This window comes from Syngnathoides biaculeatus, chromosome 20 (assembly GCF_019802595.1).
Source record: "Syngnathoides biaculeatus isolate LvHL_M chromosome 20, ASM1980259v1, whole genome shotgun sequence".
In the NCBI taxonomy this organism is placed as follows: Eukaryota; Metazoa; Chordata; class Actinopteri; order Syngnathiformes; family Syngnathidae; genus Syngnathoides; species Syngnathoides biaculeatus.
This window is the reverse complement of record NC_084659.1, coordinates 11,102,257-11,123,257: the sequence shown is the minus strand read 5'-3', so window position 1 is coordinate 11,123,257 and position 21,001 is coordinate 11,102,257. Positions and strand designations below refer to the sequence as shown.

Here is a 21,001-nt window from a genome sequence, read left to right as displayed (position 1 = left end):
CAGAAACATGAAAGTTTCTTTGATTTCCATTCATCGATTTTCCAAGCCACACATCCTCACAAGGGTCGCGGGAGTGCTGGAGCCTATCCCAGCTAACTTTGGGCGAAAGGCGGACTACACCCTGAAGTGGTCGGCAGTGAGTTCCATTTCATCATCTATTCCATTTTGCCTTCTACAAAATCTTCTTTGTATTTTTGAGAAGTTTGGATGCTATGTGGCAACATGCTGCCTCTCAAACGTCAGTCTTGGTATTACAACAGTCATTTGGTTTGGTGTCTGTCCTGTCCAGGCATTGTTGCCATGAGTATTTCTTATTTATTTATTTTTTAAGTTTGCTGATACTTGTTCAGTCTTCCTTCAGTCGTCAACAAATGGTTCATTGTGCTTCTCTTTGTAATTGGGGCAAAAAATTGGTTGTAACCGTAAATGAGTGCGGAAAATCCTCATTTGTGTATTTGAATGTGCTGTGATTATCTACCCCTCCAGTAGATCGGGATAAAGAAACACGATTGTGTTCTCCAGTCGTCTTCCCTGGACAGGCTCTCGGTTCTCGACACCAATCACACACAAAGTGACAACGATGTCCCTTATTGCCTATTAGGCCGCTGTCTAACAAGCCTGACTCACGACATACAAGGCACCCGTGGCTGAGTTTTGCTGTGCTGAACCCAATTGGTGTCAGTCTCTCCTACCAAGGCTCAAGTATGGAGATCCCCCTACCCCAACCCTTTATCAGCACTGACCTTCCCCTGCACTGTCACCCATCCTGCTTCTCTCTGCTCCAACCTTCCTCCAGCCTCCTCAGACTGTGGCCTCCAGCTCATCAGGGGGAAATTGGGCCAGCACTGGCTAGATGATGAGGCTGGACGACAGCCTCATCGATTAGCTGTCCCCCACGGCTGATCTGTGGCTAACTGCTTGCTGGATGGAGGCTCATATCTCCTTCCTTATTCCCAACACCTCTTTTCGGAAGCAGTCGCCTGTTCCTTACGGCTCCAGCTTCCTTTCTACAGCTCAGGTAGGGAGAATAACAGTCCGGCCAATTTGGAAGGTCACAATGGTAGATTTATATTTGGTTTAACGGAGTCAGGCCGCATTGGGTGCAGACACGAGGAAACAGGGCTGATGTAAGAGCCTATATTTTCACTGATGGACCACGGACATGGGTGTAGTCACTCCCCTTTGCTTGATAACATTTCAAAGTCATGCTCGGAGTGGAAAAATTGTGAAAAGGAAAAAAAAAAAAGGGGTCTGCCAGATGCACAAGTAAGATAACTGGCGAGGCTCTTCCATTTATCGCACTCTTCATTGCTTTCACGACAATACATAGATTGCTGTCAATTTGACAGTGATGGTGACAAAGAACAAAGGTCACGGTCGCTCGCTCCCAAGTACTAATTGGCCTTTCACTTAACCAAGGCCTTTAATAGCATAGCATGGCAATGACTATTAGAGTCCTACACTGACGGAATCAGAATAATCACTGGCTTCCGAGTTCTCGAGGATAGTTTGAATGCACCCACAAAGGAACGGAAGACACGGGTTGATAAATGGGAGACGGGGGCGGGTGGGTGGGAGTGGGGGGGGGGGTCGGCTGTATGTTCATACGTGATTGTAGCAATTCAACCTTCAAACGCCAATTTACGCAGCGGCTGACCTGGAGGAGCGACGGATAATTACACCAAGTGACCCCTGCCGACCCGCCGATCGCCTGCTCTGTTTATCAGATTTCACATTTTCTGACGACGTTCCACAGAGAAATCTCTGGGCCATTTGTGAGATGGATTAGATTGCTTTATTGAAGGGCCTGTCGGGGGAGCGGGTCAATGGGAGGGAAGGGGAGAGTGGGGGCTGGTCTTTCGTGTTTGTTTGAGGCCGGGAAATGAGAGGGGACAGAGCTGGTGCCAATGAACAAGGCGAGCAGACAGATCGGTATGCCAGACAGAGCGCAGGAGCCCATTTTCAGGCCATCCGAAACAAGGTGGATAAACTATTCAGGAAAAGTGAGATCCCCCGAGAGCTAAGAGCAATTTGCTGAAGGTCAATCTATTAATCACACTATAAATGTTAAGCATTTTACCTAACCTAAGCGTGTTACTCTCTACTAAGGCGTATTAAGGCAACACAAACAACAAAGACAAGTTACAACGTTACAAGAATAAAGTTGTAAAATCAGAAGCATGGGCGAATGCTCCTGATTGGATCATGCAGAAATTTGGACATTTTCACAAGACGAAATTTATATCCCAGAAAAATTGGGACCACCACACACTAGCGTTCAAATATTTTTGTCCATAAACGTATATAGCCGCTGCAAAAAAAAAACTAGTAACAAACTGTAAAACAAAAAGTCAGAGCTGACGAACAGCTTCAATTAAAGTCGGTGCCACCCCATAAACCGTGGCCAGACTCTGGCAAAAATTGTGATGGGCATCTAAATGGCGCCTGCAAGGCTGCGGTGGACCATGCGAAACACACAAACGTCAATTTTATTCAACAGTTCATCAGCCGCCTTAATGTAAAAAGAAAGATTTGCCCCCGCTTAAGTGGGTTCTAATGCAGGAGAGCAGGGTTGGCCTGCCTGGGTCTAGCTGATGAAGATTAGCTGACTTCTCCTATTAGCAAAGGCTGTCTGGTGCAGCCAGCTGAAGTGGCAAGACAATAACCAAGTGCTAATTGTGCGTAACCAGGTCTCTTGCCTTTTAGTATGCACAAAGTGTCTGGCGCGTGCAGATGCCGGCAACACAGACAGTAATGCTCTGTCTGTCTGATTGCACTTCTTGTAACCTTCACAAAAGCAAACTCAATTGCGGTCACCTACCGCAAGCGGAGATAGCTTACGTTTTGCTGCAACTTGTGAACTTGGTGTACGTGATGAAATGTAATATGTACCCCACGGTCCCAAAACATTATGACCACATGCGCAATCTTTTGAGACTGAGTAAAATAAGTGGTGCCTTTGCAAATACAGCAAATAGTTTTGAATGACATTGTTAAACAGATATGCAACAATATTTTTACATGAGTTATAGTCGTGCACTGGCCCTTCGTCATACTGAGAGCTGTTTTTAATAAGATTTTGACTCCGTCATGTAGATCAGTGACCCTCAAAATGAGGTACAAATACCAATAGTAGTACTGGACACAGGATTATTGGTAGACGGAAGAATCACACCCTGAGTACAGTCCAGTTGTATTTTACTTATTACTACATTAACCTTTTAGAACAATTTATTTTCAAACGTTTATTTTGGTACTTTTTTTTTTTTTTTTTTTAAACACATTCCGACTGAACCCTTGTGTCTTTTTGCTTTTCTGTATAGAAATGTAGTGTTCCACTTATATTTTTGAGGAATCTCGATTTTATTTTTGAATGAAGACTTTTGCCTACTAAGTATTATATTTTAATGTTGGTCAGTTTGGTGGTGCTTGGAGAACGACGAGTCGTTTTTGAGGTGGTACTTTGTGTAAAAAGTTGGAGGATTACAGATCTAGAGCATGAACCAAAATACGCGGGAACCTTTCAAGAATCAAACTGCCCTGATTATAAAATCTTTGTTAAATCAACATGCGATTTTGAAGAAACAGTCTCACATTCTTAAATGTCAGGCAAATGTAGTTAACTGCTGTGTTAAAAATGTCACACTTTAACATTTGTAATTATCAAGCGTCTTATTTCATGAACAGTCTTGCTACGGTTCCTGCTTGGACTTCCTTTTGTCTTTGGACCTTGTATTTTGATTAAATCTTGACATTTACATTGGACATGAGGTGACGGTACAGATTTTAGTCCAAGTTTTTGCATTCTTCTATTTGTATCTCCAACAATCGGCCCGCTCCTTCTGTCCTTTCCAGGTGTGCCTTGTTGTCTCTTTCGTATGAACCAGTGATAGGTTTTGAGGATAATTTTTAAAGAAAATACACTAATCAGAGTGGCTCCGTTATTTTTGGGAAACAACATGCATGCGTGCAACAGCGTGAATGTGAAAATCTCATATATGAAAGTCTTTGAATCTTGGATGTTTTGAGTTCGAGAAAATGTCGGTGGAATTCTGGATTGTGGAAGAACAAGATTCTTCTTGTCCGATCATATTGTTGATTGAATACCTCTGAGGCAGTGTCAATCACAAGTCAGCATCGTTGTCTTTGTAAAGGCAGAATTGTGGTACAAGCAGTCACCTTTGACCGTGTTCACAATTCGGCTGGACTGCCAGTAATGAAGACTGATGGGACTGATGGAAGAATATGTACAGAGAACTGCCCCCTCTAGCTTTGTCTAGCTTGAAACTCGACAGTATTAGTACAAGATCATCATCTCCAGGTCTATCTAGGGAATCTCTCCGGTCACTTGTTAGAGTGATAAATCTCCCGATGTTCAACTATCAGCGGCGGGGTTACTGCGCCGCAATCGTTCTTCCCGGAGCAGCCATTTGGCCGGACACAGGTAGCGGCAAAGAGACGGTAGTTCAGTGCAGTTCAATCACTCACCTTTGATTGCAGAGCTGGCATGCGAAGCAGTCCAGGTGGTAGACGTTCTCTTTGGCTCTCATGACCATCTCGAAGGCTGGAATTAGCTTGCTGCAGGCTGCACAGTTTCCCGTCACGCCAAACAACCTGCGCCGTAAAGTACACCTAATATTAGTATCTGAAACTGCCAGTTTGGAAGTCCTGCACTTTACAGACAGACTAGAAATGGGGAAAGTCGTGACTTCATTTCCCACTAAGGATTATTATAGTGTGGAACGCCAGAGCGGCAGCTCTTTGTGCTCGCAAAGTCTTACTGACTGCATCCGCCCAAGGAGGTGTCGATAGTATCACTTTGTTTGTGTGAAGTCTTTAGAAACGCTTCACCTTGAATAGATCCCACCTTCAGAGCATTGAAGATTTGATTGTGGGTGTATGTTTGTCTTTTTCGCAAAACAGTTTTATTCCAAAGGAAAAACACCAGAAGGTAACTGAAAGAGATTCATATACAAAGCTGTAAAATTGAGTATATGCGTAGTTATTTGCCGTCAGTGCCAAAAGTACTACGGTTAACTTCTGTTTAACTTGTGTGACATTTAAAGATTAGAAAAATAGAGATGTGAAGAGCACTTGTAATTCGACTCAGCTTTTATTGTTATTCCACCTTCACATTGACAGTGGTTAACTGATTTTTACAGCCATATAAAAGTACTGATTAAACTGATCAAAATGCAAAAGAAGCCATGAGCATACCTTCACATTTATAGACAAACGCTGTATCTATTATTTTTTATTATATCAATTTTCTATCCCACTTATTCTGTTCAGGGTCATCATTGGAATGTGAACTGAACCCACAATGCCTGCATTGAAGTCAAGTGAGTCAAGCACTACGCTTTTATATAGAGACAGTTGAACAAAATGAATGTCAAATGTTCAAATGTTGACATCAATGCATTTACAGTGGTGCCTTTTGATACAAGTTCATTTTGTTATGTGAATATGCTTGTAACTCAAAACAATTGTAATCCAAATCATCTTCCGCCACTGAAATCATTGGAAAGGCGATGATCTGTTCCTCCCCTAAAAACATGACAATTTTTTGATGAAACAAAACAACAATCCGTAGTACTGTACTTTGATGAAAATGTACGATGATGACCTATTCGAATGGAAATATTTAATATTTTGGTGCACTTTTTGCTTCAATTCAATGGAATTTGTGCTTTTATTTCCGTGCCACCTGAGGGTGGATAATACATGATCTGGTTATACATGGAGACGGTTGCATCTTGTCAGTATTATTAGTCGTTCGACGCAGAGGATAAACAATATATGCCGTTAAGTATTGTTAAATAATCTGTCAACGTGTTGCCCCACAGTTTGTGTTAGAATAGTCATTGATTGAACGATATTAACATTGTGACACCGATGCTAATTTGTTTTCCTTTTTGTTCGCACTAAGACAAGGTGAGTGGTAAAATTGAAGCTATGTGGGTGTTTTACATAGATGACTTTTTGTGATTGAAAAATTAAGAAATTTGGGACAAGTACTGGATATCGAAGCACCACTATGCTAGATAACTACAACTTAACTGCATCAGAGAGCAAAATGTTTAGGTTAACTGACCTGCCGATATAGACTAGTATAGGTAGAGAACAAAAATAGCTGGATTGGTCTTGGCCCAAGGATTAAAAAAAAAAAAAAAAAAAAAACAGCAAGGCCACAGCTTGTGCCATTGAAATAGATGGGACATGGCTTCCACCACTGCCCAGGGAGGACCCTATTATTTCTTTGCCTGCTCCAGGGACTTTAATGGGAGTATTCATTAGGGATTCAGGGCTGTTACGACACAGCGACCTAGACCAGGCTACAAGGGAGAGAGGAATCTGATAACGAAATCATATAACAAAATAACCTATTAAGCAGACTTCTTCGGGCACTTTTAGCCATCGTTGTTAAAATGATAAAACGGCATGCCACTCTCGGAGTCTGTAAGAGATCGCAATCTGATAAATGATCTCGGGGCTTGGGATATGCAGGGTTGTTTATTAACCTTCAGAAAGTATGTTTCCCAGAGGCAAAGGAAGCAGATAGATTGCGCCCTCATGAATACCTCCAGAATTAAGGGCCACTGTCAACACACCTTGAGACAATGAAGGATATTGCTTGTAACGTGGTAGCTTGGTGAAAACAAAGAGGGCCTCTTCCATGGATTATTACTGACTTAATTAAAAGAATTATGCCTCCTCCTTTGAGCCCTCTAAATTTAGATGTGTCTGCGTTATCTTGTGGCCTTTTTTTTTTTTCTTTCCCTCACAAATGTGTATCGCCAAAAGGCGCTCGCATGAAATGGATGAAATGATGACTTTTCTCCTTACAAAGAACGGTAATAGATCTAAAAAAAACCAACAAGAAAGAGCCAGATGTGATAGATTTAGTGTGATATAATGAGCACGTGTGTTGGAGCCTAACAGCGACACTTTGTATTGCGGCATACGGCAAAGTCCCAGCGAGACGTCGCTTACTCTGCAGGGGTGAATGTCCTTGTCTTGCGCTAACCCGAATCATTTCCAGATAGCATGCTCTCAAGGCTCCCAGATTATGAATGATGGAAGGTATTCGCAAAAAAAAAAAAAAAAAAAGTGATGCTATAAGCTTTCTGCCTGTCGGCTTGTATCAAAACGGTGTTCTGTTTCACCGTCTCATTTGCCAGGTCTGTCCGTGCTCTTCTCTCAACTCCCGAAATTCGGTTGGCCCGCTCTGTTTGAGAAAAAAAAAAAAAAAATGTCCGTCACACTACTTTGCTCGCAAAGATTCTCAATCGACGTCCTTGCGGCCCGTTACTATTCCCCGTTGTGTCTACGGCTGCAATCGATAACAAAAGGCTGCTGCTTTCCGCCGGGACTTGCCGCTGTTCCAAGTTAAACGAAACACAATAACAAAAGTTTACTTTAAGGTCAAACCGGCGGAAACCAATTAGAAAATGATTCAATTATTATAATTAGGTAAATCGGTAGAAGTACCAAATTCAAATAGCAGCATCTGGTCTATTAGAGAACATAAACACTCAAATATAGGAAAATTGAAAACAAATATTTAAGAACTTATTCCATTAAAATGTATTGCACATGCAGGTAAAAGAAATCAAATTTGCACTACTTGAGTTTAAAAAGCAGTCTTTTTGATTTTTAAAGATGAAATGCAACTGCAAACCACTAAAACTGAGCTCGTGTACCATCAGTGATCCCCGTACCAAAACGGCAATACCGAAAATGGATGGATGGATATTTATTTCATTAGGTTTGTGAGCAGAACCTCACTCGAAATGTCAGCATATACTGTAATTTTTTATTTTTTTTTTTTTTTTTTACACTTGTGTGCTAGGTGAGAATGTTACTAAGAATAAACTGTACTGAACGCTTTCGGCGACGGTTTGACACTGGAACATATTTTAGAACATATTTTTAATGGCATGTTCATCCTTCTACATCTTTTTTTTTTTCTTTTAAAAAGAGGGGTTCGGATTAAAGTTCTAATTTGATTCCAAGAGAACACTTTTTTTTTTCTTAAAGCCATCATTCTAAGCTTTGGCTCCGCAGCAGAGAAATTAAATCTTTGATAATGTTTTCCAGGGTGTGAGCAGCATTTTTCTTGCGTCGGTGATGGATGTGCTTATTGGGAAAAAAAAAAGAAAAAAAAAAAAAAAAGAAAAACTCATTGAAAAGAAAATGAGAAGCCCAAAGACCCCCCAGGTTCCTAAACAGACCTCCTGGCTGCTTCTCATCCACTTGTTTGCTGCATAATTCATTTGGTACCTATGTGCTACATTAACCACCGCGTTAAATGATTCAACATCGCCTTCTGGCGTGTACTCGCTTCCGGGGACAACACATACATTTGCTTCTCAAATCAAACCAGATTTTTCTTTTTTTTCCCCCCTCCCAACAAGCTTCAGCGTGATGACCATCCTTTGGACGGCAACGGCACCTCCGGTGTGGCGAACACTCCTCCAAGAGGCGGGACGCGGGGAAAAAAACCTGCCTCGCCCTGTGGGGAGGGGAAGATGGATGGCGCGTACCTGCCACTCGTCTTTGGCTGCTCTGCCAGTTTGATGTCACAGACGCTAATGGCTCTCAGGGGATGAGGCAAATTAAGCGTGGTTTTGCTTGTAATGAATTCAAAGGCACAGGCTTGCACGCAATCGGAGGATGACGGCTTAGAGGTCTCGTGCGTGGACGACCCGCAGCCTGGGATTCAATACATTTAGCTCTGCATTATAATTGGTAATGAATAAATACGTTTCTCGTGGCCTGCTCTCTTTTTCCTAACAGCTGCCTGTTATGTCTTGAGAGCTGCGGGATAACAATGTAAAACAGCGGGATTGACATACACTTAATATCCACGGCTGACAAGACAGCATGTATATTTAAAGCGCTCGGAGAAATTAAAATTCATGCCTTGCGCAAATCTGAATTTGAAAGGGTATTGATGCAGTCAGTGCTCAATACCTTGTATTGTCGGTCAGAAGGCGTTCACTGTGAATTACAGCCCGGTACGGCTCAGTGGTACCTATTTGATGAGTGGTGAGAAAGAGTGGTGGGGGGGGGGAGAAGAAAAAAAAAAGAAAAAAAAAACAACGATACCAATTAAATTATTCCACAAGGCTTTAGCCCAGTGGACCCCAAAACCCGATCGGAGTCGGCGAGGCACTCTTCTCCTTTAGCGAATGCACAAGTGGTGTCATGCCAAATGGATTGTTTCAGCTTTTTCAGCTTTGGCGAACTAAATGTGTCAAAAATACGACGACTGCCGGCTCATTACTGGGAGTGCTGTAAATGACGTACAGTACCTTATGCTGGAATATACGCATAGTGGACACGAGACACAAAAGTTGTGCCTTCTACAAACTAGATAACAAGGCGAAAAGATTGAGGTTTGCATATCGATGCAAAGCTTTCCTGCCAAACAAAGGAGTTGAAATTGTTACATCTCAAACAATGTACCGTATTTTTCCCACTGTAAGGTGCACCTAAAAGCCTTTAATTTTATATTTTATAATCCGGTGCCCCTTATATATGGATCTATATTGAGCCTTTAGTGCAGCTCCATCTAATGGATGCATAACGTAACCCCAACCTTTACTGTAGCGTCTATTCTATGCGCCTTATAGTGCGGAAAATACGGTATATTAATCTGGGGAAAAAATAGAAATATCCTCTGCCAACTCCAAAGGTGGTTATGAAATAGTAAAAAACAGGGAGCACGTAAATCAACCAAAAGGGGATGGAAACAATACCACTCACCTTTCCGATTACTTGGCAGCGGTAATAATGCACGGAGCAAAACAACAATAATTAACATACAGCGGGATCTTGCTACATGGGTGACTCAAATTTGAGATTTATTTATTTTTGCTTTGACCTGTGAGCAAAAATAAAGAAATAAATGAAGATAGAAGCACTGTCTTGTGGCAGTGAAATCAACATCACCTCTCTAGTACAACACAAAAAAAAATGAACATGTATTTAAAACAACTACAGTATATAGCTCTGTCTTACTAAAATGTTGAGCTTAATGGTAACAAACAATGAAAACGTTTGAAGCTACGCTAATGAATAGCATTACTGTTGCAGAGTTATGACCCTTTAAGCAATGGATATTTAAATAAAGTGCGGCGGAAGACATGTAAACAGTATTATATTCAGAGACATTCTTAATTTTTTACGTAAATGACTCGTATCACTCGCATTAAAGTGAAGCAAAAAAGCAGGGGAAAAATGATTCTTTAAACTGTATTAAAGTATATACATTATATATAAATATATATAAATTCTAGTTGTGTGTTGTAATTTTTTTTTCTGAACATCGCAGATTGTATCAGCCTAGAGAACCCCTGGAACTTTTGAATCTACCAAATGAAATGAATTACAATTTCCATATTATTTTGTAAAATAAATCGGATCGCTAATTTGCTTCCTGGGATATTCTCATTATTGCTATTAGTTTTATTGTGAGGGGTTGAGTTCCAATATCCATTTAAAATTCCAGCTGCAGCATTCCTCGTCTCACTCCTCCACCCGATCTCCATCTTTCCCATCCCTCCCACCACTTCAATTGCCCCGGCCTCGGCATGCATTCATCAGATGCCGGATTAGAATTTGTTTCCTCACAAACCATTGATCATCGGCCTATTACTAGGCAAATGACAGTTAATTACCCACTACATTAACCACTGGGACCCAGGGACCGACTCTCTGTGCCATCAGTCAACATGATGAATGTGGCAAGTTCAGTAATGCATGGCCGTTCCCTCGTCCGCCTGCCACGCCGAGAACAACCCCGGGATCTCACTTCCAGGCACCCAAGGAAAATCTATGGTAATCTGCATAATTACAGGCTCAGGGTTAATAACAGACACATGATTTGTTGCATCTCAACATGGGATTCTTTTTTTTTTTTTTTTTTTAATTTCTTTAATGGGATCGCGCTTAGTCCATTCGCTGTTGCGGCCTGTCCGTACCTACGAGTTTACTCACAGGGAGTTTGTTGAATGAATTGCAATGATAATACGGTTCCTGGTTTTATAATACAGTCAGAAAGTAAAGAAAGTTACGACAGGGTGGATGGGAAGGGGAGGGGAAGACCGTTAAAGGTGGCAGATGTAATCAGACTCTCGCGTTCCTCAATTTAATACCCCCAGCCTGTGTGATTGTCAGTGATTAAACAACGTTTCGGGGCAAAATTATTTCAATTACCGTGGCCGTGACCTGGGAATTGTCCGCGGGATAAGATTTTCTTCCTCGAGTGCCCTGACTTGCCTGGCTGCCAGCCTCTATCAGTTCTCATCTGCACCTGGACTCTGATATCCTAATGATGAATTATGGCCCGCTTGCCGAGAGACTGCAGGGTATACAAGGCAAACGTTCCCCCAGTAACTGTCAGCTCGGGGAGACGCCACGGAGTGCCACCTAATTAGTTCCCGTATAACCTCTGCCGAGAGGTTTAACAACATCTGCTTTTCCACATTAAGCAACTTGGAAAAGATAAACCATACGTGCAAGGTCGTGTTCTTTGTTACTTTGAGCACGTATCCATAGTGAGGTTTCATTGTTTCCGAATGTGGGAGAAGCTACAGTGGTGCCTTTGAGATATAAATTTACGGGGGAAAAAAAAAAAAGGAATGCGTAATGAGATCATTCAATAGAATGTAAACTATTAAAGAGTTTGTGGAGAAGTAACAATATGAGTTGCTCTTTGCAGAGGATAAAGAATATTTACCCAATGGGTCTATTGAACAATATGCCTGCAGAGTGTATTGAAGATGGCTGGGTGAACATCTGTATACATAAAGTAATAGTTTTTAAGCAAAAGTTTCCGATATGTCAATAAATCACTGCTTATGCAAGGGCGCCGCGCCGTCGCGATGTTCACGATTGAAATAACTCTTACAGTCTTGAATCACTTTTTTGAAAGCTGTTGTCTTCACAATGTTCACAATTTAAATTATCCTAGGAATTAAAGTCCCAAAGCTCTTTTTTTTTTTTTTAAACAGTTGCAAGTGGATTCGAAAGGTCGCTAGCTATAGCAACAATGTGTCTAATTCATCAGCACTGATAAATTCACTTTTGTGAACTACCCCCATTCTGTTCGTGCCTGTTGTTAGTATTAGCAATGCACATAAACAGGGACACACGTCAAACAACTGAAGCTGCAATAAATAAATAAATAAACACAATTTAATCGGTGACATTGATTACCCAGAAGCCCTTCTTTCAGTTCACCCATATGATTGAATACACATGAGCACGAATGTTTGCAAACTACCCTTAGCAATAATAGTTGAAAAAGGAATCAAGTAATCTCAAATCAACAGAAAAACTGTTTTTTTGGCAAAGCCTCTCCCCGGGTCCATTTTGAGGACGACCAAATAAAAGATTCTATCCAGATGTGTCGTTCGATAGGCACTCTCCCAGCACCAGCCCACCTGCTATACCACGCCGGGTGCCAGATAGTGGCACACACAAGCCCCGCAATTATCTGCACCAAACATGCACAGCCCCATGAGTCATTGCTCTTCACAGCTAATTTAACTAATCTCCACTGGAGGGGATGATCCAAAAGAATAATGCATCCAGGGGACTGAACATGTAAGCATTTTAGTCCAATTGGAAATATCGACGGCAGGGCCCACGCGGAGGCAAAAGGTGCAAAGAAAGTGGCAAGACTCTATGGCAGGTTCGAATTTAGACTTAGAAGAAGAAAAACGGCGCCGCATCTACAATCAAAAGTCTTGAAAATATAATTTATAAGAATAATAATTTATAGGAGTTGTTTGACCAATTTAAGGTGTTGAAAATAGCTTGAGAATAAATCTATCAGTAACTCTGTCAAAAGTGCCTCTTTCCCCACTTTGCAGGAGTCGTGGGGAAGTATGTCGCCTCAAGATGGAAAGTCTCGAGGGTTTTTAAAGAATAATGAGTGAAAATAGTAAGGTTAGATATATTTAAGTCAACCTGTTTTGTTAATTATGGGTCGCTGGAATGTTTCGGTGCAGACAGAACTGGTCAGTTACGAAGGTATGCGAGCGTCGCGATTCAGGGCAACACTTCATGTTAAATTGACTTGAATGCAGCTTTTGAGCGGGGCAGCTGCTTTAGTGGGAAATTGAAAATGACAAAGAGTTCCCTGAGGACTTTCCCCTCAAATTAATTACGGCTGCACTTCAAACGCACGCTAAACGATATTGCCATCGAGGGCCTGTCATTTTATTCCATCAGATGGCATTCCTTCCGTGTTTTTGGGAGCCAAAACAAAGGAGACACTCTTGACCTCTGCTAAACAAAACGTAACCCCCTCCCTACTCATCGGGACAATCAAACGGGGGTTGAAAACAGACCCCTCCAATGTGTCCGCGCATGACCCTCCTTCAGACACAATCACCGGCGCCCAGTTTGACCTCTCGGCAATTTCAGATTTCACGTGAAAAGCCCGAAGTAATTACAGGAAATTCACATTGCCACATTTTGTGAGCTTGGTGCATTATTGGTGAGGTAATTGCTTGGCGTGTGAAGTGAGTGGTGATGTAGGGGAGGGGTTAATGGAAGCCAAGCTGTAAAGCTACAACATTTAAAGAGTACTTTGCCAGAGTTTAAAATCTAGAAAGCATCTCATTAAAATGGTGAGGTAGAAAGAGCAGGAGGAAATATTGTACATTCTCATTTGTCTTGCAAAACAAGCCTGAAAAATAAAAGAAATGGTTGGAATATTATTTGTAATACTAATAAGGGTGGATAAGAACTTTCTGTGATGGCATTGATGACTGACTGACACCTTGTTCAAAATGTGGACGTGCGTCAGAATACAAATATTCCCACCGCTCCCTTCAAATCGGATTGTCATAACTGTCCGTGGCAATCTCTTTGCATTCATTCAATTTTGTTATCGTCCAATCAGTGACCGGAAGGGGAAGTAACCGAGAACGGTCTGTTGAAAAGGTCAACTTTTTCCACAATGTTCATACGATTGTCCTCATTTCACAGTACGTAATTTGACATTGGTTCTTATTTTGGAAGAAGTGTCACTAGAAAAAGTGAAATACGCAATGCATAAACCTTTGGATAAGATTGAAGTAGCCATACGTGTGGACAAAGTGGATTGTCAAAGTCATCACAATGGCCGTGATGACATTGACAGATGCGTTTGAGTGACTCACACAGTAATGTTATTTACCTTAAATGTGAGGAATGAAGCGTTACGCCTTCCCCACCGCACACCTTTCCAATGGCGTAATGGCTTATTATTTGAAGGAAAAACATCCCGATAAGGCAACAATGTGTGAAAGCCAGGCAAGCTGCGAAACAAAAGGCGACGTCGCTAATGAACGGACACAGCGCGATGCCAATTAAATTAATGAGATCATACGAGAGCCGAAATATGTGAAACCATTCAAGTCTGGGGGGCTCTCAAGAGGACTGAGGTAAACTGGCTTTTTATTGTTTGTGCGAGGATAAGCGCTTGTCCTTTTGGAAAAGTGAAGGGCAAACTGTGCTTTTGTGTCACCTTCTTGGCAATGACTTTCCATGCATTTTTTTTGGTCAATATATGTCTGAGAATAAAACAGTACAGAATTAGCTTTGAGTAAGAAAACGCATGGCCAAACGAAAAATTACAATCAATAATAAGCACTGCCTGTGACTACAAGTACTTACATGTCAGTACTCGCCAATACTGAGTACCCTTACTTGATAATGCCGTTAAAATATGTTTCATATAAGTGTTTCAAACTTCTTTTGATTCTTTTCATTTAATGATAAAACTTTTTTAAGTAACACGTTGTCATTTCTGACATTTTAAGATACAATTGCATGTTTTTCAAACATGTCACCGCACATTTTGCTGAGCTCTATCCTGTAACACAAGGGAATGTTAACGTAACCTCACATGGTTGACATGGCTTGTACCTGGAAGCTATATTTTGGGCTAGTCAAGTAGTATCCGTGTGTATCTTTGGTGCATTTTTTCATGAGTACAGACGTATTTCTCATAAAGATGTTTTAATAAGAATGTGACAGGATCCGGAAGAAGAAAACTAGGACTCGGTTTTACCAAATCTAGACATCAGGAATGCTTCCTGCAAGATGTTAAGCACCACACTGTGTACTTGCCACAAATCAATTGCAGAGACCACAACTATACAACCATTCATATTCTATTTTCAATAAACAAATTACCCTTAGTGATCATGGCTGGTTCATGCTCACAGATAGTTGGTTGCGCTCACTCCATCTCTGAGCATTGCAAGTCCTGTCTGTACCACCCACCATTCAAGTCTTCACCGGGGGTGGATGAGAAATCACAGGACCAACATTTGAACACCGCTGCGCGTCCCTCTGATTGCCTATTTACCATTTCGCAGATTAAAAGCGTCCAGAAAAAAAAAAAAAAAGCGGCATAGGGTCCAATCAATGCAGTGATAGCCGATTTGCAGCCTCCAAACACAACCCATATACAAGCGGCAAACATGACCTCGCCACCACATTGATTCCTTCAAACCCCCCAAAACCAATAAACATTGGATACCAATAATGAGTCTTTGAATTATTTTCACTTGAGTGATTCCTGACTTTTAATTTTCACAGTTTGCCCGGGCAAACATTTCCAGATTAAAACCGGATCATGTTGACAGTGTTATATCATTTCAACAAATACGCATTCAACAACATCTGCGGTAAAAGATGGGTCTTCTGTCGCGTGACGTAACGTGCCAAAGTGGTCAGGTGACCTAATGAAGTTGTTAATTCCCATGGTGAGTGGCTTGTTTGTCAACGTGGCCCAGCCAAGGGCAAAGCAGTGTGTAGCATTAGCATTCTTGTCTTTCTTTTGGCATCCTCATGAATAAATCAGCCTGTTAAAATTGCCATATTTACATCTCATTTCACACGAGCGTAGCACAGCAACGGGGACCGCCTCGACTCGGTTAAGCAAGGCGGACTTCTCCATTGTGGAGTGCGTTATCTGCGGTATTCAGGTTTTACAAAGCCTCACGCGAATGCAATCCGGAGAGCAGCGTTATCATGGAAGAAAGAGCAACATGGAATAAAAAACACACAAAAAAAAAAAGCATCATATTGCGTCTTCAAAGCAGTCACGATGAAAACAAAAATGGGCCGATAAGTCCTCTTCCCAACAAGTCCGCGGAGAATAACTTACCAAGTGCCTGATCACTAGATCTGGCAAACACGCGGCATTGGAAGGTTGGAGCGGGATGATGGTTGGGCATTGGGGGGATGCACAATAGTGTCTGGCAGTTCCGCTAGGCCGCCCACTAATTGAGAAGTCGCTCAGGGGTTCAGCACAGGTCTCACAGCCCTGCCTAAACCATTCAAATAACCCCTGTAAGTGGGGCTGACACCAACCAATCAGCAATTTGCAATGCCGTTTTCCACCATTCTGCCCCCATCTCCCCACTTTCACCCACGCGCTGTTTTAATAACCAGCTACGATCGCTGCGGCTAGCGCTCGTCTCGGTGTCTTCCTCTGCCTACACCCCTACTTCATCTCCATAAAGGCCTCATTAACCAGGGGTTGCTCACAAGGCCTCCCCAAACACACACACACACCACACACACACACACACACACACACACACACAACACACACACACACACACACACACACACCGGTGTCGACGCACATTACCACACTAATTGCGAGCATACCCGAACCGACTGACTCGCGGATCAGGTTCCACCGCTCCCATACTTCAATAACGGGGCTTGACTCCAACTCGCACACTTCCGCTAACAATGCGAGACTTCGAGTTCATGTGACCTCCCTAATGGGAGACATCACCTCTGACACCAGCACGGTTGTGGGAATGGACATGCAAAAAGAGAAGAAAAAAAAAAAGAAAGAAAGAAAAGCAGGAGTAAAAGAAATCAGATCTTTTTGGTATGAAAGTAGATATTGCGCTTCATCGTTCGCTACATCGCAGCTTTGCAAAAAAAATTGTTTTTACCGTGTACATGAAAGTCTGAATTTAGAGTTGTGCACCTTCATGGTAGTATTACACAGCACTGAGGTCTACCGGAAGAGATGCGGAGTAATTAACTCTTTCACTGCCAGTAGTTTACAAAGCAGAGTTCCCCACATTGCCACCCGTTCTTGAACACCACTTTCAGGACCCAAACCTACCAAAAATGCGGACTCACTTCTTTCACCATAACAAAATAATTGTTTACAGCTTTTTCCATTCTTTGGTAATCAGCAGAACAACATGGGTTGGTTTCACCGAAACGATGGCTTATGGCCTCAAACTATAAAACCACAAAAATACAACTGAGAATGGTCTTATGAGCAAATAAGTTAAGTTAGTGGACTTTTGTTAAAGAAACTGATATGATTTGGTTGAACATTTTTGTTTTGCAATATACAGTATTTGTACATCATCACAGAAGCCTTGTACCAGGTTCCCAGACCAGTGCTACGGTCTCAACTGGGTCATAATGAGCTGGTACCTCCACTTATTACCTCTCTCAAATGCATATAAAGAGCTTTCCATGTTTATGATTCCATCTGTAGCAGGCACAATGCCATGCTCTCGTCTACCTTCATCTGCAACCGCAGCCACACATCTGCTTTTGTCATCCGCTGCTATTTAACAGCAATGGTGCGAGTTCGTAGGAGTAACAACAGGTTCTTTCGAACGGTATAGAACGGCGCGAGGGCATATTCTGGAAGCTTCCAAAACACACGGGCGTGAAACAAAATAATAGCAGCCTATGCCAAAACTTGTGGGGAGGGAGGCGGGAGGGAATGCTGAACATCGTGAGAGGTAAACAGCAAGCCTGTTATCATCTTCTCACATGCTGGTGAAACGGAGAGTCGCCAAATATGTGGTGGCGCTGTGTTTGCAGCAAAGCTTGAGGCCCGTGACTACAGACAGAAGTCCAATTTCCACCAAGCAGGACAGTTCAGTTCGCTACACGATGGTTTGGAACAGGAGACACTGATCTTGGTGGATTTCTTTTCAGGGGGATGGGATTCATCAGCTCCTTGTACACATTGAAGCTGTTCTGAGTCAAATTTGACCTCTGTCTTCTGGATTTGAGATTCAGTCTTTGTTCCGCTACATTTCACCTGTTGATCTTTAAAGGGGCGGTGGCGGGAATCTCAAAACTGTAAAAGAGGACCAGTCACATTTTTAATTTTTATGGGACAGTCGCCAGAGGGGAGCTTGAAACAACACCGAGAACCGCCTATGTTCTCAACACATTTGCACTGCACAATCAAGTGTTTTCTGCACTTTTATGTCTGTTCTATAGTCTATCCTGATAATATTAATACAGTATTGTAATAAAAGCTCCATTCAGTGATGAACAGGCCCATCCAAATATTATACAAACGCCAAAAGTGGTGAGTATAAGAAATCACTCAAAAATAGGATTTAGTCAGCATAGGAGCGCCAAGCTCATCCCTGAAAAACATCCAAACACATTGATAAATATTTGGACTTGACCTGAACCTTTTTTTTCCAGTACATAAATCTCCCACAACCTGTGGTGTTGTTATGATTGTTATGATGTTTGTTTTTTTTTTGTTTTTTGGGAGGGGGGACAATAATAAAAAAAAAAAAAATCTTACGACATTGATTTTCTTTTTTCAACGAACTTGCTGTGTAACACAGTCAAAAAAAATGGGAAATAGACGAGACTTAAAACTCCACTTAATCTGCAAAGCCTTGCCCAAAAGGAAACGGGATATTAATATATGCATGGAAATGACCTGCGGCACTGCCAGTAAAGAGGGGCCAGCAGAGGTCAAATAGCCGCCTGACTGCACTTGAGTTTAATTAAAAAGACAAAGGGGGGCATAATTTTGGAGTGGACAGCGAAGATTACTGTTCAATGAGAAGGGGAGCTCAGCTCGAACGCTTTCAGTGGGCCTGCGTCCCCCTTTCCCAGAAGGCCTTGCGCCAACTTCTCATCCCTTTGATGTGAATATAGACCATTTATTAGGGCCATAAAGGTTAATCTGGAAGGAGGAATCCGCACGAGTTGCCGCTGTGGAGGAAAGTTCAAATTTAGCAGAGTTCACTTATCAGGTAATCAACTTCTCCCATGTTTAATGAAAAACCTTGAAAGAACAAAGTGGGACATGGCGGGCTTTGAGTGTTTAAAAACTTGATTTGCTTGAATGAATTTAACACAATGGGAGTCAATATTCATTACGGAGAGGTCTGCTCGGTCAGAGAGGGTTCATGATTGGGACGGCCGCATGATTTACTATATTACAAAGTAACACAAGATGATGGATGTGTTCAATTGCACAAAGTAACTGACTCAATGAATTTTTCATTACCCGGCTTGATGTGTTTGGGACAGAGAATTAGATAAGCCCGTTGATGAAACAGAGCTGTGGCTGTGTATCAAAAGGCCCTGAGGGCGGCGCGGGGTCTCATAGCGGCTCTGTGGAAAACGCCGCTTTTGGATTTGTTCGTTTGGCGCACGTTTGTAAAAAAAAAAAAAAAAAAATTAACAAAGCCTTCTGTATAATCCCACTGTAATTACCACGATGTAGGGTTGAAGGAGCGCATGAACACAACTGTGAAAATGTAGGTTTATATTTAATAAAAGTATATTCCACTGAAGGGAGCACAGTGGTGAGCAATTCTACAGTCATGGGGTTCTGGCTTCAGATCCTGCTGGGTTTCCTCCCACGTTCCAAAAAGATGTAAGGTTAATTGAGGACAAACATTTTTTCATAGGTTAGAAAATGTGAGAGGGAATGGTTATTTTTCCCAACACGTGCCCTGCAATGTACTCGGGGGTGTTGCCCGCATTTCGGCCAGTCAGCTGGTAGCTGGTGGGGAAAAAAAAAAAAAAAAAAAAAAAAAACACTCAAATGTACAGTGTCTGTAATGTATATGCAAAAATCCAAGAATAGGATAATTTGGAAGTGGTCTCTTTTTTCCCCAGAGCTGTGTATATAATAAAAATGATTATCAGAAAAACAATTGCAAAATTTAAATGCAAAACCTTAAAGCCAGACAGAGAGTTGAGCCCCTAAAACAAGAGTCTGCTACATCCATTTGTCATTATTAAGCTTAGTGTAGAAATACCATAACTAGGAAAAAAAAAAAAGGATGTAAAGCAAAGTTTAGTTCCAATTTGGACATTTGGGGCTAATCCATTATTGCGATCAGCACTTTCCTTGACTGCGCAACAACTGGGCCAACTCACACTTTCATGCCTGCTGCAACTATAAAACCAGGCGACTTGTGTAAAAACAAGGTGGGCAAAATAAATTAATGCTGCTTGGCACATAATTCATCAATATATGTTGTTGTTTGGCAACCTTTTTACTCAGCTTAATAGATAAAAATATATATGGGCTGCATCTTCTGATATGTTTCTTTCATACAGCTGTTCAAAAGCAACCGCCTTATCCCCTTTTCTTCCGTATAAGTTCACAGGTGAGTTTACTTGAGTACTTTACATAATATTCACCGTTCTGACGATATAACCATCAGTCTGGACTTTGTGTCGGTGTCACCGCCGCACAAAAGCCGGCGATAGATGCAGTGAGATGATGAGCAGGAACATGCCAACCCGAAGATGTGAGCGAGGGTGAAAAAAAATAAATAAAGGAAAAACCTTGGAGAATTACATAAGTCCACCAAGAGTATGTGACGGTGGGAAATCAATAGAGCAACAATAACAACAATGCATAAAGGCGCAGGCGGCACAAGCGAACCATTACAGTAAACAGCGTGTTCGGCGAGAGTGAGCTGTCTATTCACCTGTGAGTAATCATCTTGCTGTCTAATACGCAACAGGAGGATCACAAGGGGAAAAAACTAGCAAAGAAACTTCAGCCGGGAAGAAATTAAAACATACGTTGGTGTTGATAACATCGATTCATTGCTGTCTGACTGAATCGTTCATAAACACGTGGAAAAAAATAGCCACATTCTGCTATTTCAACTCGAATAGTTAAAAGTCACACAAAGTTTAGAATGGAGCATTTGTGGTC

At 41.8% G+C, this 21,001-nt stretch overlaps 1 protein-coding gene across 6 annotated transcripts in view; it reads right to left on the bottom strand.

The window, feature by feature from the left end:
• The window catches only part of lmo3 (LIM domain only 3), a 47,624-nt gene that overhangs the window by 5,523 nt on the left and 21,100 nt on the right, over positions 1–21,001 (bottom strand). For all 6 annotated transcript variants that reach the window (XM_061807819.1, XM_061807818.1, XM_061807822.1 and 3 more), the window contains one exon: positions 4,489–4,614. In XM_061807819.1, the coding sequence (XP_061663803.1) occupies positions 4,489–4,614 (126 nt within the window). The remainder of the gene's footprint in view (positions 1–4,488; positions 4,615–21,001) is intronic.